Source organism: Eptatretus burgeri, chromosome 14 (assembly GCF_056783735.1).
Source record: "Eptatretus burgeri isolate ZD-2024b chromosome 14, Ebu_testis_v1, whole genome shotgun sequence".
Classification (NCBI taxonomy): Eukaryota; Metazoa; Chordata; class Myxini; order Myxiniformes; family Myxinidae; genus Eptatretus; species Eptatretus burgeri.
In genome coordinates, this window is record NC_140974.1 from 41,514,522 (window position 1) to 41,538,590 (window position 24,069).

The 24,069-nt window shown below is 43.2% G+C and overlaps 1 protein-coding gene across 3 annotated transcripts in view; it reads left to right on the plus strand.

Annotated features, from left to right (window-relative positions):
- The window catches only part of LOC147013030 (DENN domain-containing protein 1B-like), a 251,978-nt gene that overhangs the window by 213,684 nt on the left and 14,225 nt on the right, over positions 1-24,069 (plus strand). For all 3 annotated transcript variants that reach the window (XM_085854485.1, XM_085854484.1, XM_085854486.1), the window contains 3 exons: positions 2,893-3,018; positions 12,091-12,161; positions 23,196-23,460. In XM_085854485.1, coding sequence (XP_085710611.1) covers positions 2,893-3,018; positions 12,091-12,161; positions 23,196-23,460 — 462 coding nt within the window. The remainder of the gene's footprint in view (positions 1-2,892; positions 3,019-12,090; positions 12,162-23,195; positions 23,461-24,069) is intronic.

Below are 24,069 nucleotides of genomic sequence, written 5' to 3' on the forward strand. Positions count from 1 at the left end.
ACAAACAAAACGCAGTCCAATAAATCCTCTAATGTCCTGGGAATTAAGTTCCTGGAAAGTCCCACGAGAGTAAAAACTGCGATCGTGGAAACCAAGCACCAATGGGAAGAAGAGGTTCGGTTTCTGTACTATGAGAAAATTTCGAGGAAGATTGATGGCAGCCAGAAATGAACACATTACAATTGAAACAAACGTGTGACGTTGAAGTAAACATGTAAATACAATAAATGCAGTACAAACTAGAAGGGCACTCGGGAGAGCGCATACCTCTGCCACGCAATGCCTGATTCACAAGAACATATCTGGGCCAATACATTCTTGAAATATCATGCTGTACAGAGATGTATTACATCATTTTTGGCCCCATCTCTCAATGGTGAAGAATCATATCCATATTCGGGTTCAGATCTTCGACAAAATCGAATCAATTCATCCTTGCCACACACACCAAGTTTTGTCCATAACTTTGAGACATCGTGTTATATATTTGTTTAGCCCTATCTCAATGGTGAAGAATCACTTTAAAAATTATCAGATCCGGATCCGTATCCAGATCTTCACTGAAATTGAATTATTTCTTCCTTGTCACACACCGAACCTGTCTACAAAATTTAATCCGGATCCGTCCACAACTTTTTGAGATATCCTGCACACAAACGGACAGACAAACAGACCAAAAGGGGCGAAAATATCACCTCCTTCACCTTCGATGGCAGAGGTAATTACACAAAAACGCAAGAGTTTTACCTTTTTTATTTATTACAAAACAGCAAGATGGGTGAGGGTAAGCACTTTACGTACTGTTTGTACTCTAGTCTGCCATAAATACAAAACACAAGACTTGGCTCAAAGATGATGATGATGCTGCTATAGGTGGGAGGGTGGAGGTTAGAAATATGTGGATGTAGAATGTGCAATGGTTGTTGGATCATCGGGAGCATGACAAAGTCGCCTGCTGCATTACCAAATAGAAGAAGGGTAAAACGATCCTTAGCCGCCCTGATCCAGAGCAGATCTTCCTTGCTTGGACAGGAAGGAATGAGATGGCATCCTCTTCCAAAATGATCCTGTTTCTTCTGCGTAAAAAAAAAAACCTGTTCCAACATAAATCCCTTCGCGTCGATTAGTTCCATGTGCTATGATTGAACTGGAGCCTTTGGTTTTGGGTGCCTCATGGAAACGTTGGTAGATCCACACATTTCTACCGTATCTCCGGTCCACTCAAAGGGGTAAATCCTTATGGTTTCTCCTGTACACCAGTTCACTCAAAGTACAACTCAATCCACAATAGTTTCTCCTATACACTAGTAAACTCAAAGGCATTTTTTCTGTGTTTGGTCCTCGATCCAAACATTAAGTGCTTTTTCCATCCTTTCAATAAAAGGATCATGGGACTGGAATGAGACGTTTGCACTTTGCGGAGGGGGAACACTTGCACGGATATTTGACTCACTTTTACCACGCAGTTGATTCATTGATCCCGTAATGGCGGCCCACAAATGCTGCACTTTGACCTCTTGCCATCCTATCTAACAACTCAAATTTTTTTTGAACATTGTCATCACCATTCTCTGCTTTGTGGCACAATGAATTTTGTCCATCATTTTACGTTTGGGCACCATTATTAACTTCTGTGTTTACTAGATCTAGTTGATCTCGTATTACAGTATCTGTGCATGTCATTTCCTGTTCGATGATGATTCATGATTAAATTTAGCTTTGTTACCTTATGCTAGTCTGATTACTACATTTAACAGTGCATGAGAAACAACAAAAAGCTCGTAATGGGAGGTAATCATACATGCGGCCGCAAACAATGACTCATCTTAGCTCAAAAACCGTGATTGTCTGAAATGAAATACCGCAGTAACTAAATCGGAAGACAATCGGCTGCCTGCAATGTTCGAACTCGCGATATATGAGTGTTTCCTGCATTGTGTTCTTCCATCTTGGGGCAGTATGATTCTCTTTTCGTAATTGTGGAGCTGATTGCAGTACATTTCACTGTTATTGGAACGGAAACAAAAGGGGATCGTTCATGTCCCACATCACCGTCAGTATAATTTTGTCAACACATTGCGGGACCTTAAACCTCTTCATAGAAAACCAATATCTTGTACCTAGTCACAATAAGAGACAGGAGGGCATCCTCTTCATTATAGAACCGTTTGAGTAAGGCTGTATCCCTTTCCAAATGCTGAGCCTTATGGACATCTGGAAGAATATTGGGCAACCACCTGCATGACACCCTTCGAAAGTTGAGTAGGTTCCAGACAATTTCATTTGTAATGTCATCTAACATTGTGCATCGATCACTCGAGATAAGTTGATCAACATGTGACAATGTTCTGTGCAGATGTGGCCTCCCATGGTTTCCCTGGACACTATTTATCACACACACACACACACACACACACACACACACACACACACACACACACACACACACACACACACACACACACACACACACACACACACACACACACACACACACACACACACACACACACACACACACACACACACTTTGTCTGCCTTCTCCAAGCTTTGCTCTCCACCTGTAGACATTGCCGCCATCTTGGTCACTTGATTCAGAGTTGCCAAATCACCCAATGAACACACGATGCAGAGTTTCATGCAAATCATCACGTGTGCTGCTGGAATGAAAAGTGGCGTCATCTGTTGACTCGCCCTCGTATTTCCTCCTCTTCAAACATTTTCTCATCACTATCAGCTGCTTTGTTACTATCCTAAACACCTTTTCACGAACACTCAATAATAGACAGTTTAAATTTGTCATTCAAACTTGCTTTTGCTTTGATGTTCTTATTTAAAGATCAAAAAATGTCAATGTTCCACAAGTGGAATTGAATTTCCCCTTATCCAAAGGATGTTGGAAGTGAATATGAAGAATACGGAACTGACGGTCTTCAATCAGCCACAATCGGTCACCCTGCGCGCCGGCATGCATCTGATACACAGAATCGCCGACCGCTTACCAACCTCAATCCTCAGGTCGGCACTGTTACTCCATTCTTTGTTCCTGTTTCTTGTTGCATCTATAACTCAGTGCTTTGTGACATTTTATTTGTTCCAGGCATTTTGGCACACTCACACCACAAGCTCAAAAGAGTTCTTTGTGAACATTTCAGCAAAAGGATTGATTTTTTTTTTTGGTACCGTGGGTGTTTGTTGCTCATTGTGTCATAAGGTCTGAAGGTGGCTACTTCCTGGCCTTATTTGAAACTCCAGATGTTAACACTGATTTGTGCTGCATAAAACTGATGTGCAAGACTGCTTCCAATTCCTGAATATCAACTCTGTTGCATCAGAATTGTTCTATTTGAAGTTTCAGTTTTTCCTTTGATTTATTATATTCACTGCTGCCGGACTCATCAAGGCGGGTGGCCATTTTGACCCTCACCCCTTCCTGTTTAAAGGCCATTTAATGGCCTTGTACTTCTTTTTTCGCATGTACACAAGTGGATAATTTTTTATTATATCCTTATTTTCCCTTCCCTCTCGACCACACCTTAATCACATTGTTTCATACTCACGAGTACAGTACAAAATTAATCCAGCGAACTTCATGAACACCTCTGAAACAATACCTGATAGAATTATATAATTTTGTTCTTATAGACAATGACTTATGGAAACCTCTTTAAGGTGAAATAGTGCAAATTCAGATACAGTTCTCACAATGAATAATCTAAAGACATAATAGTATGAGAAAAAAATATTGTTGTGGTTCTGCGAACCCGGCATCCCCCAGGCAATGGTACACAACATATAGTGGTCCCGAGACAGTTATTTAATTAGTATTCATTTTAGAGAGGCCTTCCCTTATGTGTAGTGCTTTCATGGGACAAAATACGTTGTATTAGCTTTTAGTTCGGTCTTTAATCCCATCCTTTATTGTTTGTCCTTTACATACCTTACTTCACACACGCGACCTGTCCTTCACGCATGCATGCACGCAACAAACCCCAGCAACGGAAGTGGCTCATTTGCATATGCGCACCATTCTGTGTTCAAACCTCACGCAATTAACAAGCAGCCGCTCATCTCAGACCTTCTCCAGACTCGAACGACAATGCTACAACATTCCTACAACCACTTCAACGACTTTATAAAAAGCCATACCACAATCCAAGCTCACTTACCTTCGCCAATAACCACCACAACCACAATGACACCTCAACCACCACTCCCTAACTCACCGCTTTGAACACCGCACCACAGTCACCACCACAGACTCCAACCACTGTACCTCAATTTGCCCTTTGGAGACGTCGGGAACAATGGATGCTACGTACCACTGCAGATGCTTGTTCTTGGGACGTTGTGGTGTGTAGTTTGAAGTGCAAGTGTGTCCTAGAATCTGTTCAGCATCACATGCATAGCCCTTGTGTTCCGCTCAATTAAGGCCCCCATTTGTTGTCCAGTGCATATTCATGGCCAGAGAGCGCTATCAGATACTTTAACCCCACATTAACCTCGGAACTCCATCATGTGGTGAGGCTCAGAAGTGAATGAGGCCATTTCCGGGACTGAGTCCACCTGTGGGCAGGGCCAAAACCAGGGGAAGCATCTGTGCACCAATGGGGATGCTTGGAAACACCGACCACCCGTCTTGATCCGCCTTTAGGCGCCTCCTTCACGAAACAACGATAAAATAACCTGTGAGGGGGACAGAGAGAAACACTTTTGGCTTGATCGGTGGTACGGGTGGAAAGTGGAGCTGAACAGGGGGGTGGACCTCAGGGAATGGAGCAGACAGAGCAGAACGCTGGGTTGTATGTGCATGTTCTTCTCTTCTTCTTCTTTCGGCTGCTCCCGTTAGGGGTCGCCACAGCGGATCATCTGTATGATCCGCATTATGATTTGGCACAGGTTTTACACCGGATGCCCTTCCTGGCGCAACCCTGGTCGCCTCTTACGACACAGGGATATGGTACACCGATTCTAACCAGGGCATACACCGGGCCCAGTACACTGGTACTCACTTCGCCGACCTCTGAAGGATGACAGGCTGAGTCAACCTCCTGGTGTGTATTAATTCAAGCGGCCAACGGGGCTTGAACTCAGGGCCTTTTGGATCCCAAGCCGCCACCCTAACCACTACGCCAACACCAGGCTCCTGTATGTGCATGACTTGTATGTGCATGTTCTATCCTTTTTAAATGCCGAGTGTTAAAAAAAGAAGATCAAGCATGTACCTTTTTTAGTCTTTGGTATGACTCGGCCAGGGTTGGAACCACCAAACTCCCAAACTCAGAGCAGGCGCTCTGACCATTACGCCACGTGCATGAAGAGGAAAAGCAGTAATTTCATCAGCATTCTCTCTCGTATCTTATCTCTATTCACCCAGAAACAAATGTATCAAGACATTCTGCCAGAAATTGTAATTGTACATAAAGGTTATTCAGATGAATACCCATCATTCTTTTTTCTCAAGATAACCAACTCGTTCTGTTGAACAGCATCATCAGCCAAGTGTTCTCAAAGCGGATGTGCTGCCAACTCGTTTCAATACCTGGCAAAATTCAAGTGACCACAGGACAAAAGCAGCATGAGCACAGCAGCAAACATGCTGTGGCTCGATATGAACACCAGTCGCTATAAGGACAGCAAAAAGTGCTGTATTCATAACTATGTTTCTCATAATATTTCTTTATTGAGCAGGGCTTCATTGTATTTGAGCTCAAGGAAAAGCAGTGCACTGCTTGTGGACTACCACCTCGTGGACTACCTTCCGTCTCTCTCATTAATCCTTTCGATCTCAGCAAAGGTTTTTTTTTTGTCTTTGTAAGCTCACGTTTCCTCTGTCCACACAACATGTTCTGAGAATGAGATGCAGCATTTACTGGAATGAGCAACTGAGATTTTATAAAACTCCTGCACCTTACTTACACCTGCTGCTTCATTGGTTCGCGGGCGCCAGCAGTGACCACTATTTTCGTTGTGTCTGTGTGTCTGTCTGTCTGTTTGTGACTCTCTCCAGAGCATAGCTCCGTGACGTTTGATGCGATCTTGATGAAACTTGGACACAAGCTAGATATCATGCTCGAGTTGTGTCTTTTTGTATGAGGGGCGTCCCACGCCCCTTGTGGGCCGAGCCACGCCCACTTGAACTTTTTATTTATTTATTTATTTTTCTCGATTTTTTTCTCGCAATTTCATTTCCTCGAAGCTGTGCGTAATGTCCATAAGTACAACATATAAAAAATCCGATTTGATTTGGTCATTTTTGACGGAAGAGATAGGTGTTTACGGTAGGGCTTCCTCAAAAGCTTCCACTAACTCGATTGTACCTATCGTGGCATTGTTCAATAATTCCCGTGAACCATCGTCGCCTTCCGTCTCGTATTGATTTATTTATTTTTTGCATACAATGTCGAGGGTCGTATAAGAGCTCATTGATTGTTCATCGTCTTCTATAATATGTAAGAAACCATGCTTTCCAGTTGTTCACTTCTGTGTACAATACTCCTTCCTGCATGTTAATTCCACAGAATAAACTTAAAGGTCCCATGACACTCTAAACTTTCTGGTTATTTATATATTAACTTGACCTTCCGAGTGAAGAAATCACCCATGTTTCTTTTTTAAAATCAACAATGGGATAATTCGACCAATATTTCGAACATTTCTAGTGCTTTTCACAACTTGCTATGCCCTGCCCCTCAAAAAAGTTGAGTTCAGGGAACCGCATGTCACATGACCGTTGACGTCATCTCCAGAACACGACTCGCACAGAGTGGATTGATGAGACATCGCGCGCCATATAAAATACATACAAATGCATTGTGCACATGTGTTTGCTATCTCACTGATCGTCTTCTGATGAATGAATGTCTAGTTGATATTGCTACGTCTAAGTTATGAGAAATAAATTACAAGTGGAGGCAAGCTAACAGCACTGTTGTTGTACATGCACTTATACCAAGGCCGTTGGCATGTGAATCACTTTTTAATTAGGGAGCAAGCATAATTCATTTCAGAATTTTCTAATTTAAGACAATATTGGTGATGCGGCATGTTTCTGGTGGCAGGAAAAAAAAATCTATACACCGAGGACAATATGCTCTTTAAAATATCAACGTTTTCACAAACGTCAACTACATGCCTGGTAGGGTCGGGTTCGCTTAGGATAATGAACGTCCCTGCTTCTCTGACACATCGACAAAGGTATCGGGTAGGCAACATGCTTTGTAAAGGCACATGAGGAGTATATTTTGTTACTGTACAAGTGGGTCAGAATAATACATTTTGCACCGACACATAAACGAATATACTTTTTGCAATACTGTAAAGGAATTAATACTGACTACACATGGTAATTTGCCCAAAATATTACAGCAATTAAAATGTAAAGTACAATTATTAAATATAAATATATACATATAGTGCAAAGATAATGAAAAGACCTGCACAAAGAAATGAAAACTGCAACAGAAAAGAAATCTTCTTGTTGACTTGTGTCTACCCTTGCAATGAGGCTTACAAACAACAAGTAACAATACAGGAATACCCATGCCCACCCAAGATAAAAAAATAATGACGACAATAAATGTCCATTTGTATATCTGACAAAATGCCCACTTCACGCTTCCTCAAATCCCCGATACTCCTATTACACGGCCTCATAGCCTCGGGACTCTTACGCATTGACTTATACATTGTGTGCATGCTAATACAAGGTACTTGTCGATTCGAGAGTCTAGACTAGTCAAATAAATCCGTCGTCCGTCTGACTAGGCCGATAAATCTGACGTGCTGTAGCTTTCTTTTATTATTCTCTTTCTTCATTGTTTCCTACTGGCGCTACATGACGACAGTAGGAATAAAATAAATAAAAATGCAACAGAACATCAGATTTATCGGACTACTCGAGACAATTGTGTCGCTAGGTGTGTTCTGCACACAAGTTTTCATCGTATCCGAACAGCGAGATTGCTTCGTTTTATGCGCGGAGAGATACGGCCGATGACATGGGCTGGCCTTGCTTGCGATTCATTCGCCGCGGAGCAACATGTCCGCTGCTCTGTGCTGGTCACGTCACCTCACTAAAATATTTCTGATATCGAGCAGTATGCAAGTCGAATTTACATTATGGAATTACGAATAGGATTTAGTCTAACCAGTTGTTTTTGCCAAGCCTTCCTTCGATGTCCTCCCGATCATCATGAACGCCGGGAATTTCATCGCCAGTTTCCTCTGCTTGTCCTGCTTCGGGCTCGAACTGGTAAGGCCGTATTTCATTTTCAGCTGCCTGAACTTCACCTCCCGCGACTACGTTATCCGACAATTCTCCATGTTATTCAGACCAAAATCCTTCATTTCTCTCACACTCGCTGTCGCTACCAGACAAATCAAAGTCCATGTCATCCATTATTCAAAACCAAATGTTTGATTTTTTTAAAAGCAGAAATGAACGAAGCGTTTGAGTCGACCGATCGAATGTGGAAACACACAGGAAGCCAATACAATCACGTAGACCACCCACCCGAGTAATTTACGTGCAACCTTTGTTGTTCTGGAGATGACGTCATGTGGGTTACGTCCCGTTCAGTAGATTTCGGCAGAATTTTTAGGGGCGTTCCCGAAGAGGTTTGTTTTTTTAATTTTAAATTTTACAGAACGAGTATTGTGAAAAAACATTGTCAGATCAGAAATCATGATGAAAAACTCCTATAGGACACATATATATATATATATATATATATATATATACACACATATATATATATATATATATATATATATATATATATATATATGTATGCAATTTCAGTACTTTTGAGTGTCATGGGACCTTTAATGGTTCAAATGAGACCTATATTGATTTTGCATAATTATTTGCAGCTCCGTGTTGAGGTCTTGCCCATTGTGCTTCCATTCCTCTTGGCTTCTGCACCACTTCTGGCAATACCGGCAGACTAGGACTTAAACTTGGCCATTCTCAGCATGTTAAACTCAAGTTACAAACACACAAATTCAAAATTAGGACGTTACACTTATTTTCAGGAGAAATACGTTCCCTCGTAACATCAACACCATCACTGACTCAGCTGATAATAATATCACATAAATCTCCGTCACACTGTCAGTTACAAAGAAAGAAATAAACATGAGCCACGTCCGAAATGGTGCTGTGATGAAAATAGCAGAGTATACATGATAAAAGTGACTAAACAATGCAAATTAAACTTAACTAGCAGGATATTTTTTATTGAGCATCTATATTTAACCAGATTCGGTGGTGTAATGGTTGGTTGGCAAACTCTATACAGGCTTGATGGGCCTAATTATTATTATTATTATTACGACTACTACTACCAGGGTACCCATCCTCTGGGTAGGTAGAGTTTGCGCATTATTTGCTGAAAAAAGTACATGCTGTGTTTTGTAACAAGATTATAAATGTTTACAGTGTGCATATAAAAGGTTCTATATGGATGTTCTGATGGTCTACAGGGTACATTCCAATGTAGTTAGGTTCTAAGGGGTTGAAAGGGTCTTATCTCTGAAGGATGTAAATGTCTAAGGGGGTCTAAAGGCATCCAAAGTGTCTGAAAAATGTCTGAGTGGTCTAAAGGTCTAAATGGTCACAGGTCCAAACATTTTAAAGATGTCTAACATGTCGAAAGGGTCTGAAGGGTGGAAGGGGTCTACGGGGAGTCAGGGGTCTAAAGGTTAAAAAGAGTGAAGGGGTGTAAAGGGTATAAAGGGTGAAGAGGTCTCAAGGTATCTCAAGTGTTGAAAGGGTCTCAAAGGTAAAAGGGGTCTCAGGGATCTAAAGGGTCTAATGGAGGGTCTTAAGGATTCTAAAAGGTCGAAATTTGGTCTTAGGGTTCTAAAGGGCCTTCAGGTTCTATAGGGTCTTCGGGGTTCTAAAGGGTCTTTAGATTCTAACAGGGTCTATGGGATCTTAGGGGTCTTAAGTGTCTGGGTTATAAAGGGTCTCAGGGGTCTTGAGTGTTCTCGGGGTTTTGAAGAAGCTCCAGGGTCTATAGTGTCTTCAAGGGACTAGGGTTCTAAAGGGTCTATATGTCTCAAGGGGTCTAAAAGTATATATATGGGTCAAAAGGATCTAAATTCCTAACAGCATCTAAATTGTGTTAAAGGGTCTTCAAAGGTTTCGGGGTCTCAGCAGTCTAAAGGTTTAAAAGGTATGTTCCAATCGTACGTAATTAATAGACGTAGTCATTAATTGATTGTTGCTATGCCCCGCCCTGTACAATTCTCCTTGTTAGGGTTAGGGTTAGTGGGAGACCAACAGCGTGGGAGAAATTTTGTGGGGAGATAGACTGAACATTATATTTGTGTTGCAAATATACCAGTAATTCCAGTCTGCTTGTCATCCTTGGAAACATCATGCAAACGTAGCAACATGTACGGAGCAACTGACATTCAAACAGTGCATAATTATGAGACGTGTAGTCACTTGGGTTAGTGCCTAGACATACACTTGCTCCATTATATATCAATTTGTTTGAAGTAAAACGATTCTTATTTGAGATTGCTGGCTTTTTCTGACAAATTTCAGGTCCAATTTGTATTATTTTGATACTCGGTACAAATAAGGTAATTTCTTAACCTGACTCAGACTCTTCCTTTTGGCATCTCAATATTTGATGTGCTCTGCTCTTTCTACTTTGTTATTTTCATTTATATGTGTCCCATTGTCGTGATGTTTATGGTTTTTTTTTTATGAACAGTCACTTGAGGGTCTTGGAGGACATTGTACATCAATCACATGCAGGAAAAAAGACATTAGGAGATCTGAGTGTACTTTTAGATGAATTACTAGGTCATTGGTATACCATGGACAAACCAGCACAGCACTGGGTATCTGAATATGTGATCCCTGCACCATGAACTATTGTGCTGAAATTGGAGCATCAAGTAGTCCAACCAAAAGTTTTTGGATCCTTTGACAATAGTCTCTGTAGTTTTTTTGTTTTTTTTAAAGCTGTAATGATTGTGAGCAGGATGCTGTACGCGTACTTGGTCGAATACACTTTGGATAGCACTTCATAATTGTAGTTATAAAATACGTTTTTTTCTTTGTGTTAATCACTCATAGCAATCATGTAAACAAGTCCTTTCACTGTAAATACCTTGTCGTGTTTCCTAGAGACGTCTGCCCATTTTCAGTTGTACCAGTGTAATGACGTATTCACCTCATTGTGAAGCTCTCCCTGGGGCAGCCAGGTTCGTCGCCCATAGTCTGTGCTTCTGACGTAGCAAGATCCCAGGAGTGCAAAGAAGGGGGCTGCCCAGCTCTGAGCACCCCCGTAATTAGCCCCACGATACTTACCAGTACTTCGGCGGCAGAAGGCTTGAGTTAATCCAGGGGACGCCCCCAGGGACAGATGCAGAATAATGGGAAGAGAGAGAGCAGCGAGAATCTCTGTGGCGCACATCAGACACTGCCACGAAAATTTATATCCCGGACTAAGCGGTGCCAGAACATAAATAATTCAGAAACAAATGCCGATCCATACTGGGTGAGAAGGTGTCAGCCCTTTTGTATGTATGCACCAAAAGGAAAAAAAAACACTTTGGTATGGAGTGCCCTAGTTAGTGCTCTGTAGAACTGGAGATAACGATCTATGTTTTCATGAATTGGGGTTGAAATTTTGTGGGGTTTGCTTGTGCGACAAATTAAATGATTTTGTACATGCTTTCCGCATCTGTTTAAACTTAAATATGACACAGGTTTAACGTTAGTCAAATAAGGGAATATCAGGAGAGAGAGAGAGAGAGAGAGAGAGAGAGAGAGAGAGAGAGAGAGAGAGAGAGAGAGAGAGAGAGAGAGAGAGACAGAGACAGAGACAGAGACAGAGACAGAGACAGAGACAGAGACAGAGACAGAGACAGAGACAGAGACAGAGACAGAGACAGACACGTGATACAATCTACAATCTGATTTCCTGCTGTGAAATCAGACTTGTGTTATGATGAATGGAATATTGTTACAAGATGTATCACTTTGCTTATGTTTTGTCTTCCATTATCTTTTCTTTCCTTTATTACTCATGTACAATGCTGTTATCTTGCTGCGCATGTCCTCAGGTCCATTTACACAGGCCCGCTGCCATCCGGCGCCCACAAAATCACGTTCTTTCTCAAGAATACTTATTGGGGTAAGTGATGGCAGTACTGTCCTTCCACGATACTCTACATTACCAATGTGTCCAACAACCGTGGCATCATCACCTTTTCTAACTGAAAGCAGAACATGTGTGGACATGAAATATATCAGTGTTGCATGACACCATTAAATGTCGTAACATAGTAATATAATCATACAAGTACTTGTATTATGATGGGGTTATAACAGGTTTAAATGTCACGTGTTGTATCCATTTATCCATTTTGTCCAAACATGCCGTGTCCTCTTGTTTTTCCCACATTATATGTACAGTACATGGACAAAAATGAAACCAAAAAGCTTTCAGGAGCTTAAAATTACCGATTGTTCTCACAGGCTCGTTCGTAACAGTGGACTGTCGTTATATTACAAATAGCATACGTTGTTTCAAACTACATGCTGTTCCATTCCGAGGGACATTGTCATTGTGGTGGTGAGCTAAGGATAAACCTGGTTAAGGTTTTCCATTCCAGTGATGTGTTATAGTCAACATAGAGCAATACAAATGAGGAATTTGTAAGTTGTGTATCGATTACTGACTTAATTTAGTTATTTGGGATTATTTAAGAACTGCTGAAACAGAGACGTAGTTTTGTTGCAACACATAAACGGTTGAGATGTGATATGTCATATCGGTATAAATGCATATTTGTTGTTTCATTCCCAACTTGAATGCCTCGGAAACATCACGAACATTGTCCAGCATATGACGTGCCAGGGTACAGCAAGATGATGACCAAACTGCAAGTCCAATTTTACTCTCGTTAAAGGATTCCGACATCGTACATCTCGTTGCAAATCAACATCGTATTCATGGCAGTTGAACCTGGGAACCCAACATCATGGGTTGTGTGCTTCTGGATGGACTGCAAAACGAGCAAAAGCTAGCCATTTAAAATATAAGTTAAACATCAGGACTGTTTATAAAATCTGCATTAACTTCCTAATGTACTCAAAAGATGTACTCTAAAAGCATTCTCTATTTTTGGAAATTAAATTGTGATTTGCATTATAAAAGGAGAAATACATGGAAATAACGAGAACAGAACTCGGGAGAGTGTACACCTCCGCCAGGCTGAACAGTTTCCATTTTGTATCCACTGATAGGCCGGATCTGCATCCAGATCTAAACCAAAATCGAATCGGCTTGTTCTTGTCACCTACCCAACTCATCCACCTTGTTTCATCCAACGTTTTGAAATTATATATATATATATATATATATATATATATATATATATATATATATATATATATATATATATATATATATATATATATATATATATGTCGTTTTTGGCCCTATCTCTCAACGGTGAAGAATTGCTTAAAAAATTAAAATTTTCTTGTTTCTGGATTTGGATCTTCACCAAAATTGAATCAATTCATCCTTGTCACACACCCAACCTGCCCACAAAGTTTCGTCAGAATCCGTCCTTAACTTTTTTGAGTTATCCTGCGAACAGACAAATAGACAGACAGACAAACGGGTGAAAATGTAACCTCTGTACACCTTCCTGAGTTCAAATCCCACTCAGTTGTTGAATTAATACCATGTAGGGTTGACTCTGCTTGTCATCCTTCCGAGGTCGGCAAAATGAGTGCCAGCTTGCTGGTTTCCTGTGTTGGAGTGGCGACCTGTCCAGGATTGTGCCCAATAGCCAAGGAGACTGCTTGGGCAGCACCAACACTCTGCACAGAGTATGGTCCCAATGGATGGATGTACACCTTCACTGGTGGTTAAATAAGTTAAATAAGGAACAATGATAATTAAGTCAGATTACTCTGGTTAAGTGATTTTTGCAGCTTACTGTAAATGCAATGACCAGTTCCTTGTCCCTCAGCCAAATGTGACCTTACTGTTGTTGTGAAGAAACCCAATGAAGAAAAAAGAGCCTGAGAGGGATAGGGGGAGCACAGCTTTTTTACTTTTCACCACCCATACCCACCCAACCTTTTCCACACTTCTCGAACGACAACGCTATCCTGCTTCCGCCCTACCCCTCCACCCCCTCATCTGCCACCCCTTCCATAAAAAAAAAAACCTGAAACCGAAATGAGATGCGTTTCCTGAAAGCTGTGTGCTCTGAGAGTCGTGTGACAGGCTGTGGAACTCCAGCACAGAAAAACGCACTAAATTGGATGCGATGGAAAATGACAAAATATTATGGCCGTACTGGAAGCACAGACATCTCAGGGTCATACCAGAGCCGAACTGGATGCCGATCATCAAGCCGTGAGAACTTTGCCGAGAAACTGCCCATTGCGTTTTGCTTCCGACACTTTCTCTAAACACAACTCTTTCCATCTGAGGTCAAGCTTCTTTGTTTCAAACCAAATATGTCCCTAATAGGAACCAACGTTATCATGGATAGAGATAACGTCATATCTACAGCGGCGCATATCGCTCGGGCACATTCATCAACACCGGCTCCCAGCTTGTGTTCAAAGCAAAACAGGATTTGAAATGAAGCCTGTTGGAATGTGAAGCTGGAGATAGATTTTGATAACTTTGGCCGGTACACCATATCGGTGCTTGCGCTGGTTATCTTTGCTTGAGCATGTGCCCTATCCCACAACACGCTGATAGAAGAGCATTATTGCTGTACATGTATTTCAAAAAAAAAATAAAAACCATCAAAATACTGAATGGTTACACTTAAAGTGAAGGATATACCACGATAAGTTTTTTTTTTGTCCTTATCGGCTTTTTCCATGAATATAGAAACCAAGGCATTCTCTTTCTCATTCAATGCATGATGTGCTCGATTTTGCTGCCCATGTTGTGGCGTCCTCTGCTGGGCAAAGCTCTGTTGTAATCTTTTTAACGAATTATTTTTTCATTTTTGGACAATGTGGTGTGGGTGGAACGGTTTGGATTGAATTACCTGAATTTTTCTCGTTTTCCAAGTGGCAAGTACAACAGGTGTGTTGGGCTTGTCTGGGGCTCTGCAGCAGAACAAAGGGCAGCAATAGGCAGATGGTAATGTTTGTATGCTCAATTAAGTTGATAGAATGAGCTGTGGTTTAAGCCTAGTGATGACAGAGGGAGAAGGTAATAATGGGGTAAAGGGAGTAAGGCAATTATCTGAAGGGGGTGTCAGACATCCAGATCTTGTTATCCTGTGTGGGGTATGCTGTATGGTGAATACCTAGTGTGAGTTTAATTGACATCTGGCAAATGCACGACACATGTACTCAAAGCACACTTCCAAAATGTTATTGACATTCAAAATTCTGACATCAAATACATTTTATATGTAATTCTAAGTCCACACCTGTACTTTATTAGCTGTAGTATAAACACTGTGTGTGCGGTATGGCTGAGAGTGCAACATGGTATGGCCGAAAAGTGGGTGAACAAAAAACCAAAAGTAAAAAACTTTAGTACATCATGGGTGGTGAAGATGTTGGTCAAGTTTCATCGGAATTGTATGCGTAGTTTTGGAGAAGAAAGCAAATACATATTTTGGGGAGCAACCCCCCTTAAATCCCCTTAGAGCAGATTTTTTTAATGTCACGAACAAACTTTGGTACATCATGGGTGATGAAGGTTGTCATGATGTTTCATCGGAATTGTGTTTATCGTTTGAGAAGAAAGCAAATACCTCTTTGGGAAGGCAACCCACATTCCCCCCCCCCCATAAACTCCCTCTGTAGACCCCTTCAGACCCCGTTTTTTATGCCATCACAGGTGATGAAGGTTGTTGTCAAATTTCATTGAAATCGTTTGTGTAGTTTCTGAGAAGAAGTTGCAAGTATTTGTGGATGGATGGACGGACGATGCACCATCCCATAAGTTCCCTGGAACTACTTTACAGGTGAGCTAAAAACAATTCCTGGGAATATTATAACAAACGAACTACAGTTGGAAGCTGTCTGGGGCTCAGCGACGATCCTGGAGAGAGCCCTCGGTACAAAACTTTGAGAACAGAAAACTTCACAGCTTGGTCCATGAATCGTGACCCCTTAATGAAATGAAGGTGGATGCTTTGAGCCTACCCTGGGAGGACTCAATTCCACATTCTGAAACCCACATATGTAGATACCAATCACAGATACCAACGATAGATACCATCAATAGATACCAACAACGCGCACACACGCACACACACACACACACACACACACACACACACACACACACACACACACACACACACACACACTCACTCACGTGCTTGGTCAATATTGGTAATTTTTCAGGAATCGGCAGGTTGTAGTCGGTGTGATTACCGACTACAGTACGTGTTGTGTACAAACCAGAAACCTTGAGTAGCTTTCAACGAAAAACACCGTTACATTGATGTAGTCGTTTCAGGGAGATGCTCACAAACATTATTCTTTATAAATAGCTGCGTGTGACGGGTGGAAAAAAAAAATTGGCTCAAAATTGACCTCAACGTTCGGGTGAGCACCTTTCAAGTCTGTGGGGGTGACGAGCATTGTTAAGCAGCTGGAGTAACTTGAACAAAAGGTTCTTTCCTGCCAGATACCTCTCGACATGAGGAACGAAACAGTTATGGAACCAGTCCATAAGAAGTTCAGACCTCACCCATGCCTTCCTGTTCACCCTCCAGTACATGGGCAGCACCTGCTTGTTTTTGGTCTTCAGCGCACACGAGTTCAGGTAACGATAGAGCATCACGGGCCTTACCATGAAGTCCCCTTCGGCGTTTGCTCAGAGAAGAAGGGATACCCCGTCTTTTGCAGCCTTGAAGCCTGCTGCTTTGCTCTCGTGCTGTGAGATGAACGTTCTGATCAGCATCATTTTCCAAAACAAGCCGGTCTCATCAGTGTTAAAGACCTGCTCCAGCAGATACTCCTCCTCGATGAGGCTCGCGAGTTCTGCAGGGAATGCCTTGGCCGCGTCGAGGTCCGTGGAGCCACGCTCCCCTACAAGCTTGACGTTGCGCAAATTATATTGCACCTTGAAGTGGTGGGACCACCCCCTGCTTGCTGTAAACGGGCTAGAGGTGCCAATTGTACCCGCCACGCTCTTGCTTACATCACTCGAGCCAAAGAGATGGTCATGCAGGAGCTTCGCCTTCTCCCGTATCAGTGGTCCGCTTAGAGGCATACCCTTCTAAGTGTTATCCTCGATCCTTGGGAGCCATTTTTGAAGAATGAACGGAGCGAGAGGCAATACACAGGTCAGAGCAGCGGGATGAGAATGGTAGCAATCCAAGACATGGCGAGTAGTCTGCTCGTTGTTTGTGGGGGATTTTACAGGTGATGCTGTATTCGGCAGCTGATAATAGATGTGGTGAGTGATGCCATTATGTAATTAGTCCGTATGTAGCCAGCTGCTAATTACACTTAAATATATGCTGATCGTTTCCATTCTTTAACTCACAGGACATGACGTCTTTCATATCTACAGGTAGATTATGCTGAGCGTTTTTAAAATGTAACAACTCAGATGCTGCTGTTCGTAGCAAGATGGTGATTTACACCAAGATGTGCTGAATGTTTCCATTGTGTAATGTCCATTTGTGGTGACCTGGTAATTACTGGATACATCAATAGATGCTGTTAGTGTTTTCATTCTGTAAGTAACTCACGGGGGATGGCGTCGCGGGGAATGACATGTTACACTGATGAGACATCCTGCGAAACTATGTTTATGCCGCGAAGCTACAATACATGTACAGGAAGCAGGTCATGTTTGCGGCTCGTCAAAGATATTGCAGCATCGATGGCTCAACTAACGTCAAGCGCGTCACGGCGGGAGGTCGAATCACGTCGAATCACGTCGAATCACGTCACGGCCGTGATGTCCCGAGCGGCTCAAATGAGGTGTTCCCAATTAATGGCATCGGCACGCACATGGGTCAGTCGTTAGGAGAGACACGAGGAAACTTAAGCTTTTGAACCCAATGGGTTTCATTCCTGAGCCGCAATCAATAATAAAAAGAACCAGGGAAGATTTACTTGTGAAGGAGGAGACTATGGTGGGTTGGGTGGGGAAGAAAAGGAAAATACAGAATTGATAATAAATAATTATGTACAAATGAGTAGAATAAATTTAAAGAACTAGGCACCCCACTCCATACTCAGTCACATACGAGGAGGGGACAAAAACTCAGGGAGGGGACAAAATAAAGTCACATACAGGGGGACTCAGCTTTTTGGAGCAGTGGGGCAAGCAGATGTTGAGAAGGGATGAGGAGGTGAGCAGACAATGAGGCGAGCAAACGATGAGGCATCCAGACAATCGCAGGACAATGAGATCGTCAGGAGAGTCACACACAGGACCCCAGTGACGGACAGGATTTTAGGCAACAAACACGCTTTTTTGGAGCGACGAACAGAGCCAGAGGCAGATAGGTAGGATGATCTCAAAGAAAGTTCTCCTCTCACTTTCGCATACGCCAACAACTCCGAGCCGCCTTCCCCTCAGACCAACTTTCCCCTCAGCTGTCCCCAATGCTCGCTCTCCCAACTCTTCTTGAATCCTCTCTCTCCAACTACCTCCAATGTTCCCTCTCCCCCAACTGCCTCCAACATTCTCTCTCCCATCTGCCACCAATGTTCTCTCTCCCCCAACTGCCACCAATGTTCTCTCTCCCCCAACTGCCACCAATATTCTCTCTCCCCGAACTGCCGATTTTGGCTCTTCCCTCTCCTTTTTCTTGCCCATGCTCCACCCCTTTTTGGGAGGTGATCCACCACTCCGCGCCCGTCAGCGTGGTAGCGCCTGGCCCCGACCTGTCTCGCGGCCGGCGAACCCTCTCCGACACTCCCCGTCCAGACGCGCAGGTCTACCTCGCAACGGGCGCTGCCGCGTCTCCCGTCCGTGCCTTCGTGACAGGGCCGCTCGCCAAGGCGCGGGCGCAGGACCTCTTCCCGAAGACCAACTCTCCACAAACACCAACCGAAGACCAACCAGACCACCAGCCAAGACGAAGAGGAAGAGGCGGAAGAGGAAGCGGCCCAAGAGGAAGAGGCTCAAGAGGAAGAGGCTGAAGAGGAAGCGGCCGAAGAGGAAGCACTCAAGAGGAAGAGGCTCAAGAGGAAGAGGTGACAGAGGAAGAGGCTCAAGAGGAAGAGGCGACAGAGGAAGAGGCGACAGCGCGCCCGCCCGTGTCCGTCTTTTATAGCGCGGGGCTCTGCCCTTTGCCCCGCCCCGTTCTCGGCTCCACCTTCCTTCGAGAGGGTTCCCGAAAAGGGCGTTCCCTCACGCTTTCCCTCCACCCCGCCCCGTGCGGGGGCCGGGGGAGTCAGTTTTTGGCTCTGGGCCAGAGAGTTATTCCCCCAAAATGAGACCCCTCCATCAGATGACCTCTGACCTTTGACCTGCATCACCCCTCCTCCACTCCAAAGCGCATGGAAGTCGAACAGGAGAAACAGGCGGGGAAACCTGCGCATCCTCGCAGTTCCCTCCTTGGCGCCTTTGTTTGCCGTTCGGAAGCGGACGTAGTGGCGAAGATGTATTAGCATAGATGGTGGAGGTGGCGTAGTTGCAGTGTGGTTGGCGCTGTGATGGGGATGGCGTGGTTGTTGAAATGTTGTGTGTTTGAAATAAAAGATAGAAAAAGAAAACGACTGACTCAAAGCGTCGCAGCCAGGATGGATCACATAAATTCCCTCTATACAACGGGTTTGGGCTAACTACACATGTACCTATGAAGATATCTCACCTGAGGGCCCTTTATGGTGTAATGCGAATTTCCACAGCCGTAACAATGCGATTGATTGTCGAGAAATTTGAAGCAACAGGGTCGGTGGCCACTGCAAAGAAGTCTGGTCGTCCAAAAACGGCAACGAATGTAGCTAAGGCTGAAGAAGCCATCAGAAGACTGGAACAAAGTCCGCAAAAGTCAACTCGCCGTTTATCTGCAGAGTTGGAAGTGAGCCAATCAAGTGTTATCCCTATCCTTCACCAGCAAAAATGAAAACCTTACATTCCATGCTTACTGCATGCCCTTCATGATGGAGATGACGTCCGCCGTCTTCAATTTTGCGAAGAGTTCTTCGCTAAACTTCACGAAGAGGACACAATGCTCGACAACATCTGGTGGTCAGATGAGGCATCTTTTAAACTTAATGGCACAACTAACAGACACAATTGTGTCTACTGGGCTGCGAGTAACCCAAGAATGACAGTTGAGAAGGAGGGAAATTTACCTGGAGTGACAGTTTGGGCAGACACATTTCCATAAGGGATAATTGGAGCCTTTTTCTTTGAGGGATCTGTCACTGCAGAAATTTACCTGGATATGCTGCAAACCTTCTTTTGGCCCAGGGTACAAGATCAGGACTGTTATTTCCAGCATGATGGAGCTCCACCTCATTATGGACGTTATGTTCGTCAGTGACTTGATGAAAACTTTGCCAGAAAGTGGATCAGCTGCTGTGGTCCGATCGAGTGGCCAGCACGCTCCCAAGACCTTTCACCTCCAGATTTCTTTCTTTGGGGGCTCATGAATGACCTTGTTTATCGTGAAAAGCCTCGTACCATTCAACAATTGAAGGATCAAATCACTGCAAAGTTTGAGGAAATTGATATCTAACTCTGCAGACGTGTGTGCCGCTCTGTGCCTGCTCGGCTGCAATTGTGCATCGATCACGAGGGAGGGCACTTTGAAAATTGCAAGTAACACAGCTTGGTACAGTTCTGTCATAATTTTTTCTTGAATAAATGGTGAGACAAACATGGCATTCATTTATTTCTATTTTCTTGTACACTGTAATACAAATGGCAAACAAACAATCAACTCACAGAAATTGGGCGCTACTTCTGACTCACCCTGTATACAGTGTATATATATATATATATATATATATATATATATATATATATATATATATATATATATATATATATATATATATATATATATATACACGCACACACACACATATATATTGTTGTAGATTTCCGCCCGCGGGCGTGCAAATGACCGCTTCTAGCCAATGGCGGCCGCTCTCGCCCACCGAACGGACAATCTAGTCGCAGCTTTCCGGATCAAACGCCGAAATCCCGCTACGGGTGTGTTTTAAGCACACCACAGCCGAGTCAACACTCTACCCGCGCTACAGGGTCAATCGCCGAATTGTCGATATACCTAATTAATCGTGCGGGCAGACTACCGAGAGACGTTACCTCAACGGGGCCCGCTTGAAACGAGCCGCTTAAGCAGCTCACTTCGTTTTGGTATAACCGAGCGAGGTATTTATCGCGCAGCCCCGTTGGACCCAATCACTTTATCGGCTGTTTAAAAATCAACTATTATTCCGAATGCAATACGGCAGTTCAATGGAGGGAAAGGACGCAACGAACGTGTTTACATTCACACAAGGACATTTATTATAATAAAGCACGTATGTAGGCATGCACGTATGCAATTAAATAAGGCAAAACACGTATGCAATTATACAAGGCCAACACGCATGATAGGAAAACTACAACTGTCCTAAACAATCACTTAACAGTTTTTCCTACTTAGTAGACACGGCGCCACAACGTTCATGCAAAGAAACAAAGAAAAAACCCCATCAAAGACAAGGGGGGTAGACTGGACCTCTTGGGGTCTTTATGAGGATGGAGCTGTGTAGACCGCAAAGGCTCCCAGAGGCTGGGCTGGTTACCTTCACCCTCGTGGTGACTCGCTCGGGCGACCCTCGACGTCCCCTCTCCAGCGATCCACGGTTAGGCATGGTATGGCAGGCCGCGCGCCTTGGCTCCGCTGCGCTCCGATCTCTCCAGCTCCTCACCGCGGCTCCACACACTGCCCACAACTCTGACACAACTCTCTTCCCTCTCCTCCACACTCTTCTTACTGCTGGCGACTCCTTTTCTCCAACTCCACCACCCCCGACCGATTGACTGACACAACTCAACCCCGGGCGACCCTCTCCTCAACTCCACACACACACACAACCCTCTCCGCAGCTCCACACTTTATAGCCACTGTGCCTCGCCCCCAAGGGGAGGATCGCAGTGGGCTTTTTCCACCCAAAAATGAGCACCCTCCTTTACTTCACCTTTGAACCTTGGCTCGATCCGCCCCTCCTCGCTCCCGGCATGCGGGGGGGGGGGGGGAGGGGGAGGGGAACAGGAACTCCCAGGCGTTATTGGGATTTCTCTTTTCGGAGCACTTTGTTCTTTGGTGTTTTTGAGTATCCATCGCATTGGTTGGCAGAGATGTTATTTGATGGTGCTGTCCGTTGTCTGTGGGGATGTTTGCGGTTGTGGAGAAGGTGGTTGTGGTTGTTGAAGTAGTGGTGTGGTTGTTGAAGTAGTGGTGGTTGTCGTGGTTGAAATGCGGTCGTGGAGATGTGGTGGTTGAAAGGCGGTTGTTGTTGTGGAGATGGTTGATGCGAGCGATGTTTTCATTGTGGAGAGGTTTGATGAGATGTTGTTGAGGAGCTTGCGAGATGTGGTGGTTGGCATTGTGGAGATGTGGTGGTTGAAAGGCGGTTGGTCCAAAATAACAATAGCAAAAGAAAAATACTACCTCAAAGATCACAGCCCGGTTGCACAAATAATTTCCTTAGACATCGGTGGGGAAATCTATCTGAACACAGACTTATCGGCATAACTGATCTAAGGATCTATATGGTGCTCTGTGAATTTCCACAACCGTAACAATATATATACATATATATATATATATATATATATATATATATATATATATATATATATATATATATATATATATATATATATATACACACACACACATACATATATGTATATATATATATATATATATATACACACACACACATACATATATGTATGTATGTATATATATATATGTATGTATATATATATATATATATATATATATATATATATATATATGTATATACATACATACATATCGCTGCGCATACGCATGGCAATTTCCCACGAATGTAGGAGCATGTCGCAAATTATCAACCGCGAAAACGCGACCCGCGAATGTTGGAACCGAGAATGTCGGGGTCCAGGTATGGGTATATACATTCAGTATTTTAATTTTTTTAAAATGTCGATTACCTTTTTAATGTTACTTTTTCTCTTAATCCTTAGGTCAGATGCTACTCTTCTTTCCACTGGACCAGAACGACCAACCTCTGAGGAAGACCCTGCATTCAGCCCTCTTCCAACAATGGAATTTGACCTTCTCTCTGAGATTTATGATTCACTGCCCATCTCCAACATCGAGCCAGCAGGGTTACTCATGCCCTCACGCAGTCTAAACACCTTATTGGACACTGGAACTTCATGTTCCCAATCACCTTACCAGCGTCTCAGTGATGTGAATACAAGGCTAAAGGCACCTTGGAAGCTGCAGGTAAATATAAAGTCTTTACGTGATCACTCCTTGTTTTTGTAAAAACAAATAACCCACTTCTATTATCTCTGAGTGCTATTTAGGAGGTTGAGGGAAATTTTGGTGGGGCCAGAATGATAGAGACACCTACCTACCTACCCACCGACCTGTTTTAAGTTATGACTCGAGTTTGGCTCCTCTAAATTTACTTTCACATTTCCATCCCCCATCCTGAAAGCAGTTTAACCACGGTTGGGCAAAAAGCTGCATCGCCGAGACTCAATCCCAATTATGACAATGTGTTACTCGAATCGCAATTCGAAACCGTAGCGAACAGTGTTCTACCAATCCACACTTAAGCATGATTTAAATTTCATCAGTAATCAGTCAGGGTATTAACCTAATTTATATCCCAAGAGAAAAGGCAATGTCACACAAATGAGTGGGAAGTGGATTATGGAGTAGAAATACACAATCTTAATAACCAAGGATGTAATAAATATAAGGACACAATCACAGCACACATTTACAGTGGGTCCAGTCGAGAAACACAGTACAATTCATGACTAAAATTAATGAATAAAACCTTATATTTCAATAAACTACTCCTTGATTGGCTCGGATTCTCTT